General features: G+C 46.4%; 1 protein-coding gene across 1 annotated transcript; it reads right to left on the bottom strand.

The window, feature by feature from the left end:
- Window positions 1–418: 418 nt before the first annotated feature.
- Window positions 419–11,523, bottom strand: LOC129383105 (3-beta-hydroxysteroid sulfotransferase-like). Its single transcript, XM_055067383.2, has 2 exons — window positions 11,326–11,523; window positions 419–1,408 (listed from the first exon to the last, which is right to left on the bottom strand). The coding sequence occupies exon 2, from the start codon at window positions 1,391–1,393 to the stop codon at window positions 434–436; it is 960 nt and encodes a 319-aa protein (XP_054923358.1). The 5' UTR covers window positions 1,394–1,408; window positions 11,326–11,523; the 3' UTR covers window positions 419–433.
- Window positions 11,524–23,828: the final 12,305 nt, after the last annotated feature.

The following is a 23,828-nucleotide window of genomic DNA, read 5'->3' as shown; positions in this document are numbered from 1 at the left end:
ATACTGCAAGAATACGTGTAAAAGTTACGGCGCATGATATTGCGATAACTATTGCGCGAATGCCCCGCTGATTACGACTGCAACTATATTTCTTTATTTTCCCTCTAAGGCATGGCATGCGGATGCACAAACAACCCGAAGACGCCACAACTACAGCAACGACCAAACGTCTAGTGGGAGGCTCTGCTGACTTGCCAGAACCCCCAGGACCTGCTTCGGCTGCTGGAGAGGGCCTGCAGACTGTCGCAGAAAGCCATGATATCCTGGAATAAGGAGGCCACTTAGAGCAACACAAGCCTGGTCGTCCACGTTAATGGTTATTCCATTTATAAATTTGAAGAGCTGGTTGCCCCTTTTAGCGAAAGAACTCTACCATGCGAGAGTATTTAAAAAGAAAACCAGGCTAAGAGCGGCAGAATGAGAGTAGAAGCATTTATTCGGAATCCTGCATGGTTCTGATCGCTTCAGCTCGAATGTCCTTCCACAGGTCCATGAAGGAGGACTCCTTCTCAGCCTTCAGAATCCGATTCTCCATCCTCCGGAGCAGATCGGGTGTGAAGTAATCCTTCCAGCCTCCTACTTTGCCACTCCTCACGAACGAGTACTTGTTCTCGTCTCCTTCATAGCCTTCGTTGCAGGTGAATTTCCTGCTCGAGAGCACTTCGTCCCACTGGGGGTTACCTTTCCCGCTGAAGTCAAGCACCACTACGCTACGCATATAATCTGGCTGCAATCTTTCCAGCAATTTTTGGAGCGATACTTCATCCTCTTCCAGAGCCAGGCCATACTGCTCTCCCAGGAAATAGGCCAGCCTCAGCACGACCTCGCGCGTGTTCTTCTTGAGTTCCTCGTAAGTCGTGAAGAACACGTTCGGCTGTTCCCTAAGAGCATATCCTGCGGCTACGTGTTCGAAATAGTCGCCGTAGCCGAAGTTGCCACTTACAAAAACGTCGACGAGATCTTCAAATGTTCCGTCTTGGAATTCCGGGGAACGAATGTTGGTCGCCATGTTGTAGAAGGAGACGCAGACATCCCATGGATTGCGGGCGATGTAGACGTACTTGCCTTCTTCTGTCATAGATTGCTTGTCTAACGCCAGATGTGTAGCGAAGCTTCTCAGTGGTAGAGACGAGGTCCAGTCCTTGATGTCCATGTACTCCAGGAAGCGCCATTCTTTGGAGAACTCCTCGTACGAGGTGATCGGTTGCCCCTCCCTGAGTATGAGGTGCGTGATGTACAACAGCCAATGCGTTCCACTCTTCGGGAACGTTGACTGCACGACGTCTCCGTTCAGTGCTCTAAACTTGAGATTTTCTCTTAGCCGGTCTGGATTGATGCTAATACATCTTGGAACTCCGTCTATTATTTGGTAGGGTAGCCTTCGCCTTTGCATCGTCGCCAGGTGCCTCTGAAAGTCGCAGTAGAGCGTTATCAGTGTCTGGTCAATAATCGTTTTGATTTGTTTTAGACAATATCATTTTTAACGGGCACTAAAGGGAAACACTAAATGTTGCTAGATTGATAAATATTCTTTCAAAGCTAAATTTTCTGCAATTTATTCGCAATACGTTGATTTTTGGTAGAACGAAACGAGGGACAAAGTTCCTTTACTCGAACTTCTTGTTTGCATCACAGCGCTGGTACGCCACACAAATTTACAAAATTTAAGGTCTTTGTAATGAAATTAGCATTCTGGGGCTACTTCACGCATTGTTGGATACGCCACATTATGCTTATGTAGCTGTTTTTCCCGAGATCATCAATAAAGAACGAAGCTTGTAGAATTTCTCCTGTGCGGGCCAGAATTGAATTAACGTCCCACGGGTGACTATGAGCAGAGGAGGCCAATGCACTTGCAAGCTGCCCCACGAATCCTTTGGCTATATGCCACTCGTTAATGAACGTCTTTCACTCCTATACTTTAGCGAGTTGCACCATGAGTGAAGTGGATATGTGCCACTCTGCAATGAACCTCTTTCACGCCAACTTCACGCGCTGGGTGTGCGGGCAGCGAGGGAACTACGACGAATCTCGGAGGACACGCTCGAAACTTTTTCCAACGCTGCTAGACGGCGGAGTATGTTCAGAGGGAAGCGCGAGAGAGGAGCCCCTCTGCAATAGACGCCTCATGGAAGACGCGTTTCGGGGACGGTAATACATTGTATCGTAGCATTGCTTCATTGCTAATCGTTCTCGAGCTCACCAAGCAACCTGTGGCGTTAATAATAGTTCTTCGCGATGTTGTAAAAGGGTAATTTACTGATACAGCTGCAGTATTTTTTTCTGTTTAGATTCCCTTTAACTGACCTCTATCTGCGAATCGTAGGTTAGAACATAAGACAACAAAGGAAACACAGTGAACAATATTATAATATATAAATGATGAAACATTGAAAACATTTAACAAGACACTCAACCTTGGTATATTTTAAGCATCACATAGAGTTGCAAATTTATACGCATCATGCCCATCGTACACTCAGCACATGACGTGTGATTGGCTGTACACATACTGGAAGGCTAATTTAGTACGAAAACACATTAAAATCACTAACATGGAAAAGTAATCAGGACGTTCAATTGAGATAAAGAAAAAGAAAATCACAAGAGAGAACAACGCATGAATTCCACATGAGTGAAAGATCGCCAAAATAATTGCGTTACTTAGAAAACAAGTGGCATGGTACGCGATTGACAACATAAGACTGTATTAAGACCAAATATAGTGATACTAACATAAAGGGGGCTTCGTGGGCATATATTTTAGTTTATTAATGAAAATCAGTTGTTGAGTCCCTGTCAAATTGTATTTAGATCTTCTGATTCAATATCACACGAACACATATACCTTGAAAGTCGCATTAACATCACTCGGCTGAAACACAGGTGTGCTGCTCTAGTTACCTTAGATAAATCTAAAGCCTATTACAGTATTGAACACACAATTTTAATAATTCGAGTACAGGGCCACCGCTTTATGGTTTACATTGTAGCATGAATGAATGAATTTTGAAGACAGCGCAAATTGTATTTTCTTCCAAATGGCTTTTCTTCTCGTAAACTCAAGCAAACAAGAGGTGTGCCTCTGGAATCGGTACTTTCACCGATGTTGTTTAATATCTTACTGAGCAGAATACCCTTTCATCCAGATGTCAGTACATACGTTTATGTTGACGACATTGCTTTTATTTGCTATGGGTAGTGATATTTACTCCCTTTACTAAAATTTCCAGTCGTATCTAGGGGAACTGGAAGGCTAGCTGTATAGCTAACATTTAAACCAGGACGAAGGCCCTTCCCTGCGATCTCCAGGTACCCCATGTCCTGCGTCAACCGATTCCAACTTGCGCCTGCGAACTTCTTAATTTCATCCCCCACCGAGTCTTCTGCCGTGCTCGACAGCGTGTTCCTTCTCTTGGCACCAATTGTGTAACCCTAAGGGTACACCGGCCCAGCTCCATTTCTTCCCTTAATGTTAATTAGGATATCGGCTATACCATTTTGCTCTCCGATCCACACCGTTCTCTTCCTTTCTCTTAATGTTACGCCTAACATTCTTCGTTTCATAGCTCTTTCTGCGGCCCTTAACTTGTTGTCTAGCTCCTTTGTCAGTCTCCAAGTTTCTGAGCACCGGTAGAATGCACTGATTGTACACCTTTGTTTTAGTGATAATGGCAAGCTTCCAGTCATGATCTGACAATGTGTGCCGTACGCGCTTAAAGCCATTTTTATTCTTCTGCAAAATTCCTTCTTGCGATCAGGGTGCCCTGTGAGCTAGTGACCTAAATAAACGTACTCCTTCACAGACTCTCGAGACTGACTGGCGATTCTGAACTCTTGCTCCCATGCCAGGCTATTGATCATTATCTGTTTTCTGCATAATAAAGTTCAACCCCACTCTTACACTCTCTCTGTTAAGGTCCTCAATCAATTGTTGCAACTCATCCCCAGTGTTGCTGAGCCGGACAATGCCACCTGCAAACCATTGGTTGCTGAGATATTTTCTGTTGATCCTTACTCTTAAGCCTCACCAGTTTAATGCCTTGAATATTTCTTCAAAGCATGCAGTGAATAGCATCGGAGAGGTTGTGTCTCCTTCTCTGACCCCTTTCTTTATAGGTATTTTCTGCGTGTGAATAACTGCGGTAGCTGTGGAATCTCTGTAGTTCTTTTCCAATATATTTACGTAGGCCTCCTGTACTCCTTGATTGCGTAATGCCTCTATGACTACTCGTATTTCTTCTGGGTCAAATACATTTTCGTAATTTATGAAAACCATATAGAGAGGCTGATTACACTATGCAGATTTCTCGCTTTGGTGACTGATTACATGAATGTGATACATCGTACAGTGTCCCTTCCTGAAACCAGCCTGTTCTGACTTAAGAGTCGCCTTTAATCTACTGGAAATTCTCTTGGTGAATAAGTGATACAATCGAAGTAAGCTGATGGGACTATAATTCTTCAATTCTTTAACATCTCCCTTTTTGTGGAATAGTATAATATTGGCATTCTTCCAGTTCTCTGGGACCCTTGAAGTTGATAGACAGTTCGTATCAAGGGTCGCCAGCTTTTCATGTTTTATATCTCCTCCATCTTTGTTTAAATCGACTGTTATTCTATCTTCTCCGGCCGTTTTTTCTCGTTTCATGTCTTGTGAGGCCATTTCTAACTTCATCGCTAGTTATAGTAGGATCTCTGTACCTAATTCATTACTACTTCGAATCGAGGAATCTTGGCTGCTCTGGGTATTGTACAGGTCAGTATAGAATTCTTCTGTTGCTTTTACTATATATTTGAGATTGCTGATGATATTACCTTGGTTTTCATTCAGTGCGTACATCTTGGTTTGTCCTATGCCGAGTATCCTTCTCACTGAGTTCATGCTGCGTCAATTTTTATTGCTTCGTCAGTCTTTATCACGTTATAATTAGAAATATCCCTTATTTCCTCGTTGTTGATCAGTTCTGAGAGTTCCGCGAATTGTATCTGATCTCTTGAGTTCGACACTTTCATTCTTTGTCGTTGTTTTATTAGGTACCTTGTTACTTGGGAGAGCTTACCTGCTGGTCGCCTTGGTGCCTTACCTTCCAATTATATTGCTGCTTCTGAAACCAGCCTAGTTACGGTTTCATTCAGTACCTCTATATCATGTTCATCTATCTGTTTTATGGCTGCATATTTGTTTGCCATTGGTCTGCTTTTACCCTTACTGCGTCTAGGTTGGCTTGTGCCTACCTGACCAGTTTTACTCTTTCTTCAAGTTGAGGTGAATCCTAGACCTCACTAACCTACGGTCATTGCAAAGTTTCCGTATATATTTAGGTATGTGTATATCTCAGCCCAGCTTATCCACTCTCGCCGGCTCGGCCTTCGACGCAACACAAGATGGATGTATCCGGTGTCTCGCCGCCTTTTGGGTAAGGGAGACGACCAGTTCCGTCCTTCTTTTGCCCCCTACTCGTTTTAAGTGCTGTTTCAGGTCGTCGAAACGTCTCGTATACCTAGCTACGTTCACGGTCGCCACCGTTCGTCAGATTTCGGAACTACGAGGGTTGAACCATTTATAAGTAATTCTATATTGTTTTATTGCCTGTTGTTTGCCTATATAGTTTTCACGCATGTAAGGTCCTCTTTGCTGAAATTCTTTGCCAAAGGCGGCGTCACAGCCTGGAGGATAAGCTGACTGAGCCAGCTCGGATGCTCGGTAGTCATAGTCAGAAATTCGAATCCTCGAGTTTTTTTTTTTAATCTAAAGAAGGTAATCTCGAATTCACCACCTCCACCACACTACGTCTCCAGGCTAGGAGTGGCGTCTGACACCAGCACAAATGCCGAGAGCCAGTGGGGTTATACTAATCCAATTAGGAAGACCCACTAAGCTTCAACAAGAGGCACTCCCTCACCAGAAGAGAAATTGGCCTCCCTGGGGCAGTATTCGGCTACTCTCTCCAAAATGACTCGTCCGATCAACCAATGGCCCTCATTCCCCTGCAGCTGCGAAGCACCTGACCAAGTCGGCGATTAGACGTGTAACGCAACAGAGGGTGCTAAGAATCTCTGGACCCGGACAGGCCGCCATTGGAAACTGGCCCTGGCAACCTTTAACACGCGAACTCTCTCGAGTGAAGCTAGCTTAGCAGGACTCTTTGAGGAGCTATCAGGCATTGTTTGGTATATCATTGGCCTTAGTTAGGCTAGAAGAACTGGTGAGGCTTATACAGTGCTAACGGACACGTCCTCTGCTCTAGAGGACTTCCATTATTTATGAAGATGATTCCAATGTTTTATGACGATGTTGAATTAGCGATGAGAAAAGTGGAAGCTCAGTATACTGTAGTAATCGGTGACTTCAATGCAAAAGTGAGGAAAAGCACGCTGGTAAACAAGTAAGAGGCAAATACGGCGTCGCTTCTAGGAACACTAGAGGAGAGATGCTGGTAGAACTTGTAGAAAGAAATAAGCTGCGAATAATAAACAGCTTCTTCAGGAAGCGTAACAACAGAAAGCGGACCTGGAAAAGATCTAATGGTGAAACAAAAAATGAAATTGATGTCATACTTTCTGCCATTCCCAACATGTGCAGGATGTAGAAGAATTAGGCAGGGTAAGAATGCCCATTACGCATATCGCTTAACTATCAAGAAGGGTGCAGGATTGGGCTTGTTGGTAAAACATGCTTTAATGTTTGAATAACAGCGCAAGTACAGCAGAGGGGACAGAAGAGAGAGCAGAGCGCTAAACGCGTTCTGTTCTCTCTTCTGTCCCCTCTGCTGTTCTTGAGCTGTTATTCAAACTTTAAAGCTCAACTATCATCTAGAAGAGATCCAACAAGCAGAGTTACTCAGATACCTTGAAGTTATTTATAACAGATCTCTAAACTGGTGGCCGGATATTGAATATATTGTCACAAAAGGAGTTCTTGCAATAGACATTTTGTGCAAGTTGAGCAATCGAAGATTGGGTATGTGAACAGAGCAACTATTAATGCTATATAAAATGTACGTTCGTCCGATATTGGAATTTGGGAGCGTTTTATTCTTAGGTGTGCCACCACAGAAGCTTCGGCCACTAGTTTTATCAGAACGAGGGGCACTACGGCTGTGCTTAGGACTTCCAAAATACGTTACAAACGACGTATTATACCTTGAAGCGAGAATCACCGCCCATTTGTGCCGATTTCACCTTCGGACCGTCCAGACTTCTTTAAGACTATATAAATCACAATTAGGCCGTCCTCAAGTAATTTCACCTCTGATCCAGAATTTTTTATTTCCCATTCATTGGCCCAGGTTTAAGTGACCACAGATTATATTTGCTCAAATGTTACTTGAGCAGCTAGAAGATTCGCAATGTGCTTCCCAGCAATATGCATTCAAATTTCCCGTAAATTACGTTCGACAATAACGCGCTAGTTGCGTGCATTAGGGGCACGTTAAGGATCCCGAGGTGGTCTAAACTAATCCGGAGTCCTCCACTACGGCGTGCCTCATAATTAAATCGTGGCTTGGGCACGTAAAACCCCAGAATTCTATTTTCTCTGTTCTTTCGCTTGGAGCCTCCACTTTTGGCTTCAGCCAGATTTACGCTTGCTCTGCTGTCCAAAAAATTCTTATAGAATTCAACCGGAGGCCCTCCTAAATTCTATCTTTTCCCCTTTTTGTGTGCTTTTAATTTACTTATTACTCATTCGATATGAACTTACTGATCGATTTTACTTTAACAGATGATTTTACGTTCTACAATTTAAGTCCGTAGATAACCGAAAATTTAATCATTATAAATCGGAATGATCGATGCTTTTCTTGGCCAATTTCCCATAGAGAGTAGGAGCCACATACCTGGTAGGAAACAACATCTCATTGATACGAGTATTCGCTGTCCACGAGTAAAGAAAAAGTTCTCTGAGGAGTTCTTCTAGTTGAGTGCGTTATAGTTATTTACCTTGCTGCGCAATACGCATAGTAGCATATCATGTATTGCTGAAGGGCTAAAGTAACACAAGTGTTTTTTCATTAGACATGGCGAAACACTACTGGATCTTTCTGGCTTCATACGAATGGAGGCTATTGCGGACGCTATGGACACCACGTATGTCGATGGTATACGGATATGGATAGCTGTGATCTGTAATTACGTCTGGAACGCAATCAAGATCCATTTATAGCGTAATACTTGCGGGCAACCGAACAACAGAAGTGTTTCTCTGAGTAATGTGAACGTCTGATGTTTATGCATTGGCGGTACGTTGGCTCAAGACAATTGACGAAGCACCGGGGTTGAGTGGTGGCTAAATGACGACAGGGGTACAACAAAGGTTCCATTTTATTTGCAACGATTACGCTAAGGTGCCAATAAATATATGCTAGAATCGTTCAAACATTGCTGTGCGTATATCTGGTAAATATTTGCTATGAAGAATTTCAGCAAAAAAGAGAAAGAGATCAAGTATATTGAATTAGGCATTGTTGAGGGATCTGTAAGCAATAGTTTCCCTTCGAGGCTGTAAATACAGGAAAGATGAACCGAACATACTTTTTTATCTGGACGGGAGAAACTGATCGAAAATTTCTACCTTCCGAAAAATTCCAATAAGGAATGTGCTGGGAGAACAATCTCGTCAGCGCATCATGCTCTATACGTTGCGAATACATTTGCAATGAAGCGAATCATTTTAGCTATTCCACTATAACAAAATATGCAAACAAAATAAGAATTTAAGCCGGCCATAGTTTACAAAATGTTCTTATTAGTGTGTTAAAAAAGTTGTAGCCGACCCTAATCTTTGACTTATGTGTCTCTTAGTGGCACTCGCGCTTCCGCGTTGGTGTTCTTTAGGTTAATCTAGCGAGCGTCTTTGCCCTAGCATGATATGCGGGCGACGAGCGAGAAAGGGCGAGGAGAAATCGCAGCGTGCGCACCTGGCGGGGCGTAGCCCCCTAGCGAGCGGCGCACGAAGCGCGCCTTAACCGCCCTCTCCGGTGTTGACGTCAGAGCATGTAACGAGCGCTCGCGCGCAGCTGTAGCAAGCAAGCGAGCTAGCGAGTGAGCGAGCTAGTGCGCGCCGGGAGAGGGCAAGCGTGAGAGGAGGGAGGATGTCACATCCCCTCTGCTAGGCAGATGTTCATTCTGTGCCAGGCAACTGTTTTCCATTTATTAGCCGGTTAAATGATATGTCAAATTTGTGTGTGTGACGTTATTATTGACGACATTACCTTCGCTTTCGCCGAAAGAATTTTACCGGAAGTGCTGCGCAAGATACAAGAGTGTCACTTGATGCTCGTGGCGCCAAAATGAGCTCATTAAAGAAAGCTTGTTGTCTTGTCGTCCTGTCATAAAACGCGCTAAATATCCGCTAGATGCAGCGAAAACTCCCTTGGAGTGGCCACAACAGAGCTTGTGCTTGTTCAAAATATCAAGCAATGAATGATCTCACTCATAGCCGTGCAAATGCAGAGATGTCGGAGGGCATGCTATCACATATAAAGATTTCTCGGCTTACAGAAAGCATGCCCCCTTCTGTTAATACGGTAGCATGTAAGTAAAAAAAAAACTGATGGCTCTCCCGTGATCGAGAGTAGATGTAAGCACGAAATGCCAACCAGAAAAGCAGATTCGTTGAAGATCATACTAGCCGCGATCTTAAAATGGGTGTAGTGCGTGTTCGCAACGCCACACCCCACGACACCACACCGCACCACTCCATACTGTGCACTGGTTCATATGGGCGGTGCCCAGCTAGAAGAAGAAAACCTTCTGAAGGCCGCACGACAGGCAGCGAAAGACGTCAAGGAAACAGAGGGCACTGCTTTGCTTGAAGAAGAATGAATTGAATTCTGTGGTTTTGTGTGCCAAAACCATGATTAGATTTTTAGGCACGCCGTACTGGGGGTCTCCGGATAAATTTTGACCACCAAAGGGATGTTTAACGTTCCCTCAATGCACGGGACACGGGCCTTTGTGCATTTCGTCTCTTTCAACATGCAGTTGGCACGGCCGGGATTTCATCCCGCGACATCGTGCTTAGCAGCGCAACATCATAACCGCCAAGCCACCGCGCCGGTTAGGATGGAATGGATGGGTAGAAGCGCACGCGTGGCGCCATCTCTCGAGATGACGCAAAAGCCGCGCCGCGGAACTCGCGGGCCGCTGGCGTTCAGCGCGCAGCGCCAAAAGATGACAACTAAGTGTATAATTGCCTGTATCTGCCTTTTCAACGCCGCTATTGTAAATGACTAATAAAACGTCAGCGTACTAAAAGTTACAGCTTGAGCGATATTGTGAAGAAACATTATGGAGAACTGGGATTCCGTATTTTGCAATTTGTTTGGCCAGTAATTGAACCCCAATGAGATAGCCCACGACCGTGCGCGAGGTTTCGTATGCCGCGACGGGATGGTGTCTCGGGAGAGTTCGGGAGAGCTCGTCCACAGTGATCCACTGGTTGCTTTTCATGAAATCACCTCTCATTACAGAGGGAATAGGCAGAGTTTTCCTTTCCCCCATCGTAAGCTCAACAGGCCACAAGCTAGCACGCTTCGCATGCTCCAGACGGGGTCCTACCCCTCTAGGGGCTTTTTGAACATCCTCCACCCGGACATCGATCCACTCTGCCCAGATTGTGGCACTGAATTTAGCTCATTAAATCACATGCTCTGGCAGTGCCCTGTGTTACAGGATTTTAATACAGACGAAGACTGGACGAAGGCCATCACAGACCCGAGACAGGACGTCCGGCTCCTGGCTGTCCAGAGGGCCCGTGAACGAGCGGAGAGGCATGGCCCCTCTGTTCCGACATGGGACAAGCCAACGGCTGGGTAGGGACCTGCAGGCCCCCGCTTAGCTCCTCAGGACCCCAATAAAGTCGTTTGCTGCTGCTGTTTGGCCAGTAACTGGCCTATGCAATGCGGTCCTGTACGAAGCGTTGGAGGCCAGAGACCGCATTATATCAGGTTTTGGCTTCTTGCGCGTATGATCTCCTTTTGTTCTCGCAAATTTGCCGAAATAACGACTCTGGCTTTTAGTCAGTTGAAAGTCGCCGACAATGGGAGCTAAAGGTATTTCATGGTTAAAAATGCGCTGGAATCACTGAAGACCAAGCACAGCGCCAAGTCCTATTTATGATTGTTAGGCGCATGAGCCACGGAAGTCCAAGCGAAAATCTTCAGCACGAATCTACAGCAACACTTACACACAGAGAAAGGTAGAAAGAAAATGCTCGATAAAAGAAATGCTGAAGTAACTCCACAGAATATGCGCTTATCTCAATAAGAGACCTGTTATCTTTCTTGTAGTCTCACGGTGAAGGTTGGCACGACTGCTCACCTGTTCTTTGCGAGCGCGAGTTGACTGGACAAAAGTGTGCTTCGGTCTTCGACTGTACTTGCACTGGAATTGTGGCCTAGTGTCACCCTACCTCGACATTTCCAACGAATGACGTCATCCACGTGTGGCTAAGCTGGGATACACGCGCGCTTACGTACTAAGAGCTGCTTCTTCCGCCGAAATCCTCACAGTGACCGATCCCGACACTTATCGCCAATCAGTGCTTGAGCTCTGAACGCTTTTATCCAAACAATGGAAGCTAGAATTTCTTATCACTGTTGCAGAATCATTCGCACAATCTTTCCGTTCTGTCGTTTTGGCGCAAGTGTTGTCGTGATAACGCAGCAGATAAAGTCATCGTTGTCGCTCAGGTACGCAATGCGAAGAAAAATTGTATTAGCCCACATGAGCCATTGCCCAGCACCTAAACTTAGTTCCTTCATTGCGTGAGGTATGGCTCAAGCGGAAGACGTAGAACAATAGAGGGGAAGACGAGGTGGTAATGATATAATAATAAGGAATGATATTGTTACGGGAAGGAAGAAGCGTACGGCTATTCATAGATAGCTTTTAATGCGGAGCCAACCAGTCTAGAGCCGCGAAAAAACTCTTCTTCTTCGTCCCCAAGGCCACCATCAACGTCCTCTTCTTCCCACGTTACAGACTGTGACAATATATTTCACCATCTCGATACATATTTAGTGTTGCACAACATGAGGTAAAAATCTACACAACACAGATTACATTCCATCAAAATTATGTCACAGATCACCACATCGAAAGGTACAGTTTTTTTTTTTTATTTTACAGAGAAACATATTCACTTCTACTGTCTATGTCGAGTGATTCTATAGGATCTGTGGCATAAAGGTTATAAACAGGGATAAACTGCCTCGGAAAGGCTTGTCAACGTTTCAATAGGACGACCTATCTACGTCAAAGGCGGCCTCGTCATCCTCGGCAAATTAGTCTTGAGAGGAAGCCTTAGCTCAGGTGCTCCGTTCTAAATACATGTAAATGGAGAATTCGTTTTTATTCGTAAACAATGCACCAAATTTGGTGGTGTTTGCTGCATTCAAAAGAGAAATTTTAAATCTAGTGACTGTTGGTATTGAATTTTTCATTTAGGTCGTCAATGTTCTTATAAAAAACTTTTTACAAATTTTGTCAGAAATGCAAAAATCTCACATTTTCAGGAAATTAAACTATCAAGTTTACAACTCTGTAACTCAGCAATGAAAAATGATGTGACGATTTTGTGTATTGTATCTAATAGTGCATCTAAAGCGGACACAATTGACATTACTTAAATGATATTGCGCGACAAAAAAACGACACGGACGCGAGAGAAGACGACACACCAAGCGCACCAAGCGTTTGCGCTTGGTGTGTCGTCTTCTCTCGCGTCCGTGTCGTTTTCTTGTCGCGCAATATCATTTAAGTAGTGGAGTACCAACTTGCCCGGAATGCTGCTCTCATTAAAATTGACATGTTACATATCAATCTGAAAAACATTTAGTGATATGAAAATACAGCTTTTGCAGAACACTTGTACTCAACGTAACAAATTTGTCCTCTTTCAATGATCTAATCGGTGCCATTTACCGAACCGCGATACCTGTTCTTGATGTAGAGCTGTTAATTTTTAAACTTCGTGCTTCTATATTTTTCAAGCTTCCGAAATTTTGAAACTCTTTTTAACAAAATTCAGGCCCTAAATAGAAATTGCGCTTCCAACATTCACTATAATAATCGGTCCAGGGGTAATCTCAGAAAAACATTTTCACCTTTTGCATGTACTTGAATAGGCCGCGTTGGAGTTGGCCCCGAGCTAAAGCTTCCTCTTAACGGGTTATTGCAGTGACGTCACGTATGGTCGTTGTTGGTAGCGTTTGGCTGTTAAAGGAGAGGCTGATTTTAAAGAAACTGAGCGCTGCCGTTTGATGCCTCGAGGCGTGCTTTCTAAGACGAGGAGAGAAGAACAGGAGAGTGGGAAGCTGGCATAAAAAAAAAATTTTGGAGGGCGCTTAAGTTACGCCTTTAAGAGTGTAACGACATAGCACTCGAAGATCCCTGACTGCTCCTCACTCTTCCCGGCAACTGAAGCTTATGTAACCGTAATGTTTACCGGGGAACGAGGAGGCGAATGCTATGCACGACGGCGAGCTTTCTGGTAGAAACACGGCCTCTTGCGTGGGCCGTGGATGCGCGGAGGCGAGCGCCATCTGGATGATGCTGCAAGCAACCATGCGTGCCGCTCTCTGAATGGTAAAAACACTGGAAAAGGGGTTTGTGTTCGAGTTTCCACGTAATTTAATTTTGTTTTCCCGCATATTAAAATCACATTCCAACGCTATCATGTCGGCAGGTTGCGCGTAAGTCGTACTTTATGGTTTTTCTGGCGGATTTTACTATGAGAAATTCAATTAGTTCAGTAACGTCTGCGCTTCACGGAGGGCCTGCGTGGTTGGGTATGCGTGGGTCGGAATGATTTTTCGCTCGCATGAGGCTCGACGCTGGACGCGGGACACCGACGCCGGATTTTGTGCGGCACGGGGCCAGGGTGCGGAAACTACATGTACCTAGCTCCATTGGGACGATCGGTCGAATGCCGATACGCGGCGGCGGCGTCACTTCCTGCATTGGTGGCTGCCGGGTATCCAACTGGAAATAATTCACAAACGAAACAATGTCTTTATGACGTCCCTGATAAGGTTAGCAAGTAAAGGGAGACGGCGCCTAGCCGCGAGGAGGAGGGTTGTCGAGGAAGAACTTCTTTCCCACTTCGCGTGCAAGCGCCATGTGCTCGTGTTCTCGTACAGGTCCGCCGGCCGCGCGGTGACAGTGACCTAATCGCGGAGCAGAACCCGCTGAACTGCGCCGCGTTTTCGAAGGGCTTTTTTTTAAAGGCTTGTTTACCTCGCAAGTTCCTATTCATTTTTTGAAAGCACTGGGCCATCGCTCGTACACGCCAGCGCCAAGCAATTATAATGAGAAATAGTTATATAGAAAACCGTCGTTAACTACTAATATTGTGACTGTGCTACGGGAAGGCCATGCATAGGGAGGACTCCTGAAGAGTCGCGTGCGTACGAGGCGCCGCAAATTTCTGTTGTGTCCGGTCACCACTTGTTATACCTGCACGAACTATGTGCAGGCCAAGTCGCAGGCCGTCAAAACATCTTAGGCTAATAATCAGGTAAAGGACATGTGAATATCGCCACATGAACAATTTCAACCTACGTCGCAATGGGTACTCGTGCTAGTTGTCGTTTGCAGCTTCGGTGTTCAACTACCTTCACAGCGTATATTGGAGTCCACTTTTTAGAGGGCAGCTCTTAGGCCCCCTGCATTGAGCGCCGTCGATACTCGGCGCAACCGAGCGAGCGAGCACAGCGACTGATCGAAGAGTGACCAAGGTAAATATACCTGGTAGCGAAGCTTCCATAGGAGCCCATACGTTCAAAACATGGCGGTCCATCGGTGGCTCATAGGGCTTAGCGCCATCTGTATGTGGTGGGAACACTTCCGGCGGAAGAAAAAATAATGTGACGCCATACCCGTTAAAAGCAGAAGTGACGTCATTTTGTTTTCGAAGGCGCGAAATTTGTTTTGTTGGCCTGCTTTTGGAGCTATATATTCAATTGCCCCGCCATTCGGCTTGATGGGCGTTTCGAGCTTTGAGCGCGGAAAGCGTACCAGGAAAATTCAGCCGTACGGTTGTCGAAATCGAACCCCTGCACAGAACATACTTTCTTTCGAGGCCGACGAAAGCTTTAGGTGTAGAGTGCTGATCCTATCGTCGGACGCCAAGCCCGTCGGTCGGCGCAGTCGCACGAAAACAAGTACACAATTATCTGGCTGTCGTAACTCACTACTCTTGACTGAACAGATTAAGAAGCGATGAAGCTACCGGCGTCACCAAATTCAAACTTCGACAAGTAAGAAAGCACAAACTGTGATGGGGGCGTATTTCAACAGGTGAACTTTACGAATGCGCCTTTCTGCCCATTTCAAGACGTGCATTGCATTGCGAGTAACAGTGGCGTCAACGCCCCCTGTAACGATAGGCGCTGAATATAAATGCATTTATTAATAATAATAAAATGGAATAAACTTGTATTTTCTTAACTCGTCACGAATATATAAAATTGACCAGAAGTTTTATTTTCGTTGCATGAATCTAACTGTGTCTCACTTGAATTTAAAAAACGCTTTTTTCTTTCCTAATGTTTGTTCCCTCCATAGTCGCGCTTCAATCGCTGCTCCCATAACCCCTCTTGCTGATGTCGGTGACAATCTGTACTGAATCGCTTTTCGCTCGAAGCTTCGCGACCTATTTGGATCGACCTTGGCGCTGCATGGCGTAGGCTTCAGACCCATTGCGCATGCGCTACTTCCCCAGCGCCGCCGCCGCTAGAGAATGCGCTCCGTGCGAGCGACGAGTTCCGGTGTTCACGCTTTATTTCTGAACAATAAGCGTCGAAACCGGTGGAAATGCTCCGGCGGCCGCTGCTGCGAAACGAGCTGCGTGAGAAGAGGCTCAGCGCCACCGCCTAGACGATCCTGTCGTTCAGAACCTAATTCTTTGCCACAGTATATCGCGATTTCAAACCACCTAAAGAGCTGCGCTCAAAATTCGCGTAAGCGAGTATGGTAATTGCCGGTGAATACATTCTTTTTTATGCTAATGGGTTCGCATTCATTGGGGACATCACACAATTTCCGGGCTTTCTATCTATCTATCTATCTATCTATCTATCTATCTATCTATCTATCTATCTATCTATCTATCTATCTATCTATCTATCTATCTATATATCTATCTATCTATCTATCTATCTATCTATCTATCTATCTATCTATCTATCTATCTATCTATCTATCTATCTATCTATCTATCTATCTATCTATCTATCTATGTTTGCATTCAACAGTTTTCCCGCCTACCTGGGTCACTGGGTAGACCGCGGTCGAGTGGTTACCGCATTGGGCAACTGTGATGACGTAACAGGATTCGAAACCAACCATCTGAACAACTTGGGTCACTTAGTATGGGCCAATCTTAAAATACGTGCCTCTATGCAACCAAGGTCTTTCACGCCGACATCGATCACTGTGTATGCGGGAATGGATAGGTACCGCTGCTGGAAGAAACACCTTCACGCCGGTTTGCAGCACTGGGTACGTGCCACTCGGTCTGTGCTAGACTTCAACGAACATCTTTGATGCCAACCTGGGTCACTCGGTATCTGCCTGTATGTGTGTGCAGCTTTTCAATGAATGTCTTTGACACCGACTTGGGCAACTAGCTATGTGCCACATGGAATGTGCCGCTCTAGAATGACGAAGAAGATTCCTTAAATTTCACCGATGCTGAGCGTAATCGAACCAACGTCATAAGGGCACCTCAAGGAAAGCAACCCGACTCTTTATCAGGCTACGTCACAAATGCACTGGTTGCGTACCGCTTTAAACGAGAGCCTTTCGCACCAACGCTGCAGCGAGCTGCGCCATGAATACACTGGGTACGTGCCGCTCCTCAGTGAACCAGTTGCAAACTTATGTCAATGAGTATGTGCCACTGAGTGTGCAGCCAGCGGAGGAACCATTCTCAGCGTTGTCAGGTGCCGGCGCGCCAGGCTTCTCGTCTCATAGGTCAAGCGCGGACTTTTCGGAAGCGCCACTGGATGGCGCAGCGTGTCCAGAAAGAAGGGGCGAGAGAAGAGCCCAGTTGGCGCACGAGGCATTTCTCCGCGATCTCATGCACTGGCGCGCCACGCATTTCTGAGGCCACGCGCAGGCTTCGCGGTGGCGGTGCTAGATGGCGCCGAGTGTTAATTAGGGAAACGAGAACTACATAACCAATTTCGACAATGGCAATACGTTGTGCGGCTGTAATGATTCAAGGCTAACGCATTAGCCTGGACAGTCATCGTGAGAGGGACTTCGGCGCTTTTTTTTTGTGCTTCCTGTCGTATGACGGCATGCACTTACCGAACTATGCGCAATAAAACATCAGTTGATATTATTGCCTTGTATTCATCTTCTCGGCGTCCTGCGAAGCGCCTTTGGAGTATTGCAATGAAATATCAAGCATAGCCCGTGAGTGGGCTCATTTACTGCGAGAGCCGCAAGCTTCCGTAGCGGTCATCATCGTGCACTCAATAACGTCATCTTTGCTATGCACATAACGTCTTGTTGTGCAAGTATGCATTGTTGTCGAGGGGCTTGACATAAAGGCAGATGGTGCCTGTATAAGTGCCAAAACCCCTGCAAGGAGCACTCCTAAAACTCACTGTCCATAAGATAATTATCATCGTTGTAGTATCGTTAGGTTCTAAACCTAAAACCTCGTGTTACGCAAAACTGCATAGTAGAGTAGTAAGGCGCCGCAATAAAGAAAAATATAGAAGAAATCTCTTACGCCTGTTTTGCTTGCGTGTTTGAGATGACATAGTTTTTGGTATGCACTGTGTGCCCCATCTCCGCACGTTCAAATGTATCGATAGTGTTTCGAGTAAACCGTCGCAAGGACGCCCTGTCTGCAACACCGGCGCGCCAAAGAGCGAAAATAAACGGGCCGATCTCGAGTGCCGTGCGCGACGACCCAGAAAGGGTTCAAAAACTGTAAGCTATCCGGCGCATCGTTTTGCGGGATCGCTCCGTTCGGTTTCCGCGAGCAAAGCTACGCGCAGCCACACTGAGAGATTCGGGCGCAAGCGAAGGCCCACGTATCGGGTACGGCACGCCAGCCTTCGCTCACGTCTCGAACGCGTCTGCGGAGCGCCACAGCACAGTGCATTGCATTGGAGAACGCCTTGAGAGAGGCCGCAAAAAGACGAGAGAGATTTCAATCGGTGTTGCTTGAGGATACTTAAAAAAAACAAAAGAAGATAAAAAAAAACGCAGCTAGAAAAACGACATTAAGCGGTAACAGGAATCGAGGCCACAAACCCGATATTCGCGTGTAACAGCTTACTTCTAGGAGCCTCGCCTGAATGCGTGCCGTGCTTGTGTACCACATTCACTCGGCGGCAGGACCGCCTCCCACCTTGGAACTGGAAACGTAATATATATATATATATATATATATATATATATATATATATATATATATATATATATATATATATATATATATATGCTTCTGCTTGAAAATGCAGCCCTAAAACAGCACTGGGACGATAGAATTGACGACCTTCAAAGGCGCTGCCTCTCGACGGGGAGATTTATTACACAGTGCGGCTATATATTGCCGCAAAAAAAAAAAAAAAGGACAATTCACATGACCTCGCGTACGTCGTTTTGTTGTTCTGTTTCCACCTTCCGCTGTTCTGCTGGAGATAAGTGGACCGACATAAAGCGCACCTTTTTTCGCAATGCTGGCTCTGCAACAATATCGTGTCATTGATGACGTCCATGGAAGGCCTAATCAAGGACCGACGCGCGCTGAAAAGGCACACACACGTTATGATCAGAAAAAAGCAGCGCTAGTCTGCTTAAAGATACTGGCCAGATAACTCAGACAGACATCAGTGCAAAGAACAAAGAAAAAAAAACGGTGAAAAGTACGAATTCACCTCATAGACCACAACGCACGCGTGGTTGTCTGCGGCCTACGCTGCTCCATAGTTATGCTCCATAGCTCCATAGCTCAAAATTTCCTGCACTTAAGAAAAGTAGCGTGCAACTATAAATACTATATTTGAAACCTAGGGGGTTTCAACCATAGCGGCGCACAAAATTTTTTGTCCGATTCCTTTATTCCTTTGCTCGTAGGGTTCATTTGTAATTATTGAACAGTCTTCCCGTGCTAGACAGTCGCTTGATAAATATGTGCACGGTAGTAATGGCGTATGTTCGTTCTAATTGTCCCATCTTACTTTTTTCAGATGCCTTCCTTCTTTATGCACTGTGCACTATATTTTGAAAAGTGAGTTGCAGGTACTCTGAGGACGCATGCGCATGTGCACAAATATTGCGCAGTACGTCATCGGTGATTGTCATATTCTGCGCAAAACTAGCGGTGCGCAAGTTGCACAGTTGTCTCGCGCGAGAGGCTAAATATTTAGGCATAAGCAACCAGAAAAAGATTACGACAGAACTCACGCCACGCTGACGATCGGTGATAATGCGATTAGCATTCGAGCAATGTAGCGACACATGGTATTTCAGAAGTCACATTTATTCAACGACTGCTGGGGTGATCCAGAAAATTCCGCTGCTTCGACATACACCGGTATTGTCCCACATTGCTATGATGACACTCGCTCGCCGAGGTCACCCATGAACATGGTAGCATGGCGACGGCTGTATGACGCCGATGCCGTGACGACGATGGAATGTCGAAGGAATGTCGGCTAAGTAGAATTTAGGTAAATATGAATGAGAACAAGCTCAGCAGAGTAGAATTTTGGCGAACATAGTCAGAGCAAGCTCGACCAAGTAGAGGTTATGTGAATATGAGTCAGAGCAAGGACGGCAATGTAAAACTTAGGTCAATATCAGTAGGAGGTAGCTCGGTAAGTAGAATTTCGCTTAATATAAGTTAGAGCTAGCTCGTCAACGGAGCGACAAGAGTTGTATGACGACGACAGTATCGCGACAATGAGATGAGGATCCTTATGTGATGACTATGGTATAACGTCAAAGCCTGACGACAATCGCATGCCGGTCGGCGTAAGCGTCTATCTGACCACTACCCGCCGTGGTTGCTCAGTGGCTATGGTGTTAGGCTGCTGAGCACAAGGTCGCGGGATCGAATCCCGGTCACGGCGGCCGCATTTCGATGGGGGCGAAATGCGAAAACACCCGTGTACTTAGATTTAGGTGCACGTTAAAGAACCCCAGGTGGTCGAAATTTCCGGAGTCCTCCACTACGGCGTGCCTCATAATCAGAAAGTGGTTTTGGCCCGTAAAACCCCATAATTTAATTTAATTTTATCTGACCACTCGGTCGACGTAAAGGTCTATAAATAAATAGATGTATAGATATATAAGCTTAAAACGGCTGAAGAAGGCAAACAATGCTCATCGCACAAAATGAAATGCAGATCAAACTCGCATGTTTCTAATTTAGGTGAAACGAAGCTCTAGTGACGCAGGTAATGTTTTATACAACTAAATACGTTGCGTGTACATGTTTCTATTTTCATCAGGTGCATTCAAGGTGTGATGTCACGTAAAATGCTTACGTTTATGCACTACACCGTGCACATGCTATGCCAAAATGCAACCACCAAATCACACGGATGCACACAGTGCGATCTTGCCTTTGGAGCGATGTAACGTGGACGATGTGTGCTCAGTCAGAGCTTCTTTCAAAAGTTACTAGAGGAAACACTGGTGCTGCGATCGTTCAGTCACTGTGGGACTGATGTAACCGTTATCACTTGCATTGGTATAATATTCTTGTGGTTTGAGACTTTCTTGTGGCTTTATTGATACCACGCTATGTGTCTTTATTGACCTAAATGCCCAAGCGATGGAACACAGGAGACACTAAGACATTATAAGGGGAAAAGGTTGGCTAAATCTGTGTACTAACCACCTTTAACTTCCCATCCAGCTGAACCACCTTGCTTGCAGCTCTCCTAGACGCTATATCGCCATAGTTTTATGTAGCAATTCATCATCATCAGCAGCAGCAGCAGCAGCAGCAGCAGCAGCTGCTGCTCCTGCTCCAACCGACGCCAACTAGCAAACGCGAATTTCCTAAGTTCATCCCACCACCAAAAAGGCACCATTTCCAAACAGGCCCTCAGACTTATTGGGGGCAAGGCAATCACGCACCACTTCATTTATTGGTTTCCCGCACACCAGGGTCAGATAAAGGGTGCTCCTCCCAACCTCAACGAGTCGGCTCACGGGGCTGCGCGTTGTTAAGAATGGCCATACGGGGTGGCAACGTGCCAGCTTTCAGCCCGCTGCACGTGTTCCAAGCCCACCAGTCGGGGCGCCTTCCGAGAGCTGCGGACGGCCGGCAGCCACGTGGCGCGCGATCAACTCCGGAAATTGGTACTTGGCCGAGCCACCCGGGACAAAGCAGTTCTACGAAGCCCTCTGACGTCGGCACTGAAAGCTGGGTGGTACCGAGAACTGCGGATGACCGGCAGCCACGTGGCGCGCGACCAACTCAGGAAATTGGTACTTGGCCGCACCACCCGAGACGGAGCACAGTTCTACGAAGCCCTCGGTCGTCGAATCCGGAGCCTTTGTGTGTATGGGTTCGCACCTGTGTGTTTGCGTGTGTGTGGGCGTAAACGATAGTGCGGGGCGGCGGCAAGTTTACAATGCTTGGACGAACCTTCCCGACCATTCGTGCTCCGTCCACAACCGAACGATGACGTCGAACTATGACGTCAAGTGGAGAGCTTATAAGCAGCGTTTGCCGGCTGCTAGGGTGTGCTCGTGTCGTGATCGTTGTCGGGAGCTGAGTGCTCTGTCATACTAGAAATGTACTAGTGAGCTGTGTGCTCGTAAACTGTTTGCTGTATGTTAGTTTTGCGGGCTCCATATGGGAGTCGCCCAAGACTGCCAATGTATGTCCTGTTTTAAAATGTAAATCCTGCAATTAAAGCCTGCTCGCCTAGCCCTGTCGTCCCAAGTTCATCTCTACAGCTACGTCTGCCAAATCCAATAACTGAATGGCAGCGGAGGGATCCGACTACGGCTCCTAGATCGGCCTACGACTCGGAGACAGCAACGGCAGCTGACGGACGTTGGCACATGGTGACCGACCGGCATCCTGATCAAGTTGGAGGCGACTTGAGTTTGACCACCTCTTGCAACTGACTGGATACGGCGGGGAAGGACTGGTGATATGGTGCTGCTTCAGTGGGTAAGCGTTTGGTTTTGGCTGTACGATTTACCAGGCTTCAATTTCTCTGTGTTTTTGATTTGATTCGCTGGGGATCTTTTACTTGTATTTTGATTTGCGTGGGTATCGCAACAAGTATTGTGTGACAGCAGAGCCAAAGCTTAAAGCAGCGACCATGGTCCTAATGTGTTTGACGAGAGCTGACCTGTTGTGGTTGTATGAGGAGATCGGGGTAAACGTAGATGAGAACTTGAAGGAATCAGAAATTCGTAAGACAATTCTCGAAAGTGAGAATGATTTGAAATTCATAGAACAAATGGGCAAACGAATTCTAAGCAAAAAGCGGGAACAGGAATCAATTAAGCAAGAACGTCAAGAGCGTGAGCAGAGACGGCAAAAGCTTGAAAAAGAAATTGCAGCAGTAAAGAAACAGATACAGGATTTGCAGCAGCTAAACGCAGGAAGTCAACAGCGGCTGGAGAAATCTGTAGGCTGGACGCAGCGAAAGTGGCAGGAAATAGACAGCAGATTTCAGTCGAAAGCCGAGGAAAGTAGTAGTACCTGTGAGAGTAGCAGCACGTTCACAAGTGAACTCGAAGTGCTAGCAGCTAACGATGCCTTAGTGGCAACAGAGGCCGTTAAAGGCCAGAGTGAGAGCGACGAGGTGCTGTGCCAACAGAGGACTGTAGAGACAGCTAGGCCAGCTGCGAACAAATTGGCACAGTTACCGCGCGTGTGCGTCGCATCTCATGGTAGCGAGGTCGTTAGCGAGGTACAGAATACTACGGACTTGACAGACGCGAGCACCCATGTCGAGTCAGATCTGCGTGCAGAAGTAATGTGCCAGCTGGACGATGCAGTTGAGAGTAGTTCTCGGGGTGGCGAGCTCCGTAGCTCACGAGAGAACAACTGCATTGTTCAGGGATCGGTGCGGCTCTCCGCCAGTCTAGATAGCCTAGATACGGATGATTCAGTTGTTAATCATTCGGACTGTGCGCGTGAGACAGCGATCGATACCGACGGGCTGTGTGCAGATGCACAGCGTGAGCTGGGCAATGCAGTAGAGGGCAGTTCGCAAGAGTGCGAGTTGCATAACTCGAGTAAAGCCTGCTGCATTGTGCCAGAGTCGGTTGAGCTGTCCGCCAGTCGAGGCAAAGTGAGAGTAGATTTAAATGTAAATCACTCAGACTGTGCGGGTAAGAGACCGATCCGGGCCGACGAAATGTGTAACGGCCAGCACGAGGCGCGAGATGACGGCATGAAAGAGAGTTCGAGGAGAAAGCGCCGCAGAAAGAAGCGCCGAAAAAAATCGGAATGCGGTGACTAATGTAGCGCCGCCAAAGACGGCGAGAGACCCAGAAGGGCAGGGCGCGGAGAAAAGACAGGTGCGGTCGTCACGGACGATGTTGACGCATCAAACACGTTCGAGCCACCGGTCAAAGGGGGACCGAGAAGCTTGTTCTGCACGGACGCGGACAAAGGGCACGGGGCAGTCAAATTCCTCGTAGTTCCGTCGTTCTCTTCGAAGCTCAGCGTGCAGTACAAAGAAGCGCAAGGTGGCAAGACGAGACCAGGTGGGGAGTAGCGACGCGGTCAGTCGAGGTCATGTTGAAAGCGGGGCGCGAGGACGCAAATTGGCAGGAGACCGTAACGTCTTGGGGGAGCTGATAGTGAGTCAGCC

This window comes from Dermacentor andersoni, chromosome 3 (genome assembly GCF_023375885.2).
Source record: "Dermacentor andersoni chromosome 3, qqDerAnde1_hic_scaffold, whole genome shotgun sequence".
In the NCBI taxonomy this organism is placed as follows: Eukaryota; Metazoa; Arthropoda; class Arachnida; order Ixodida; family Ixodidae; genus Dermacentor; species Dermacentor andersoni.
This window is presented reverse-complemented; position numbering and strand designations above follow the sequence as displayed.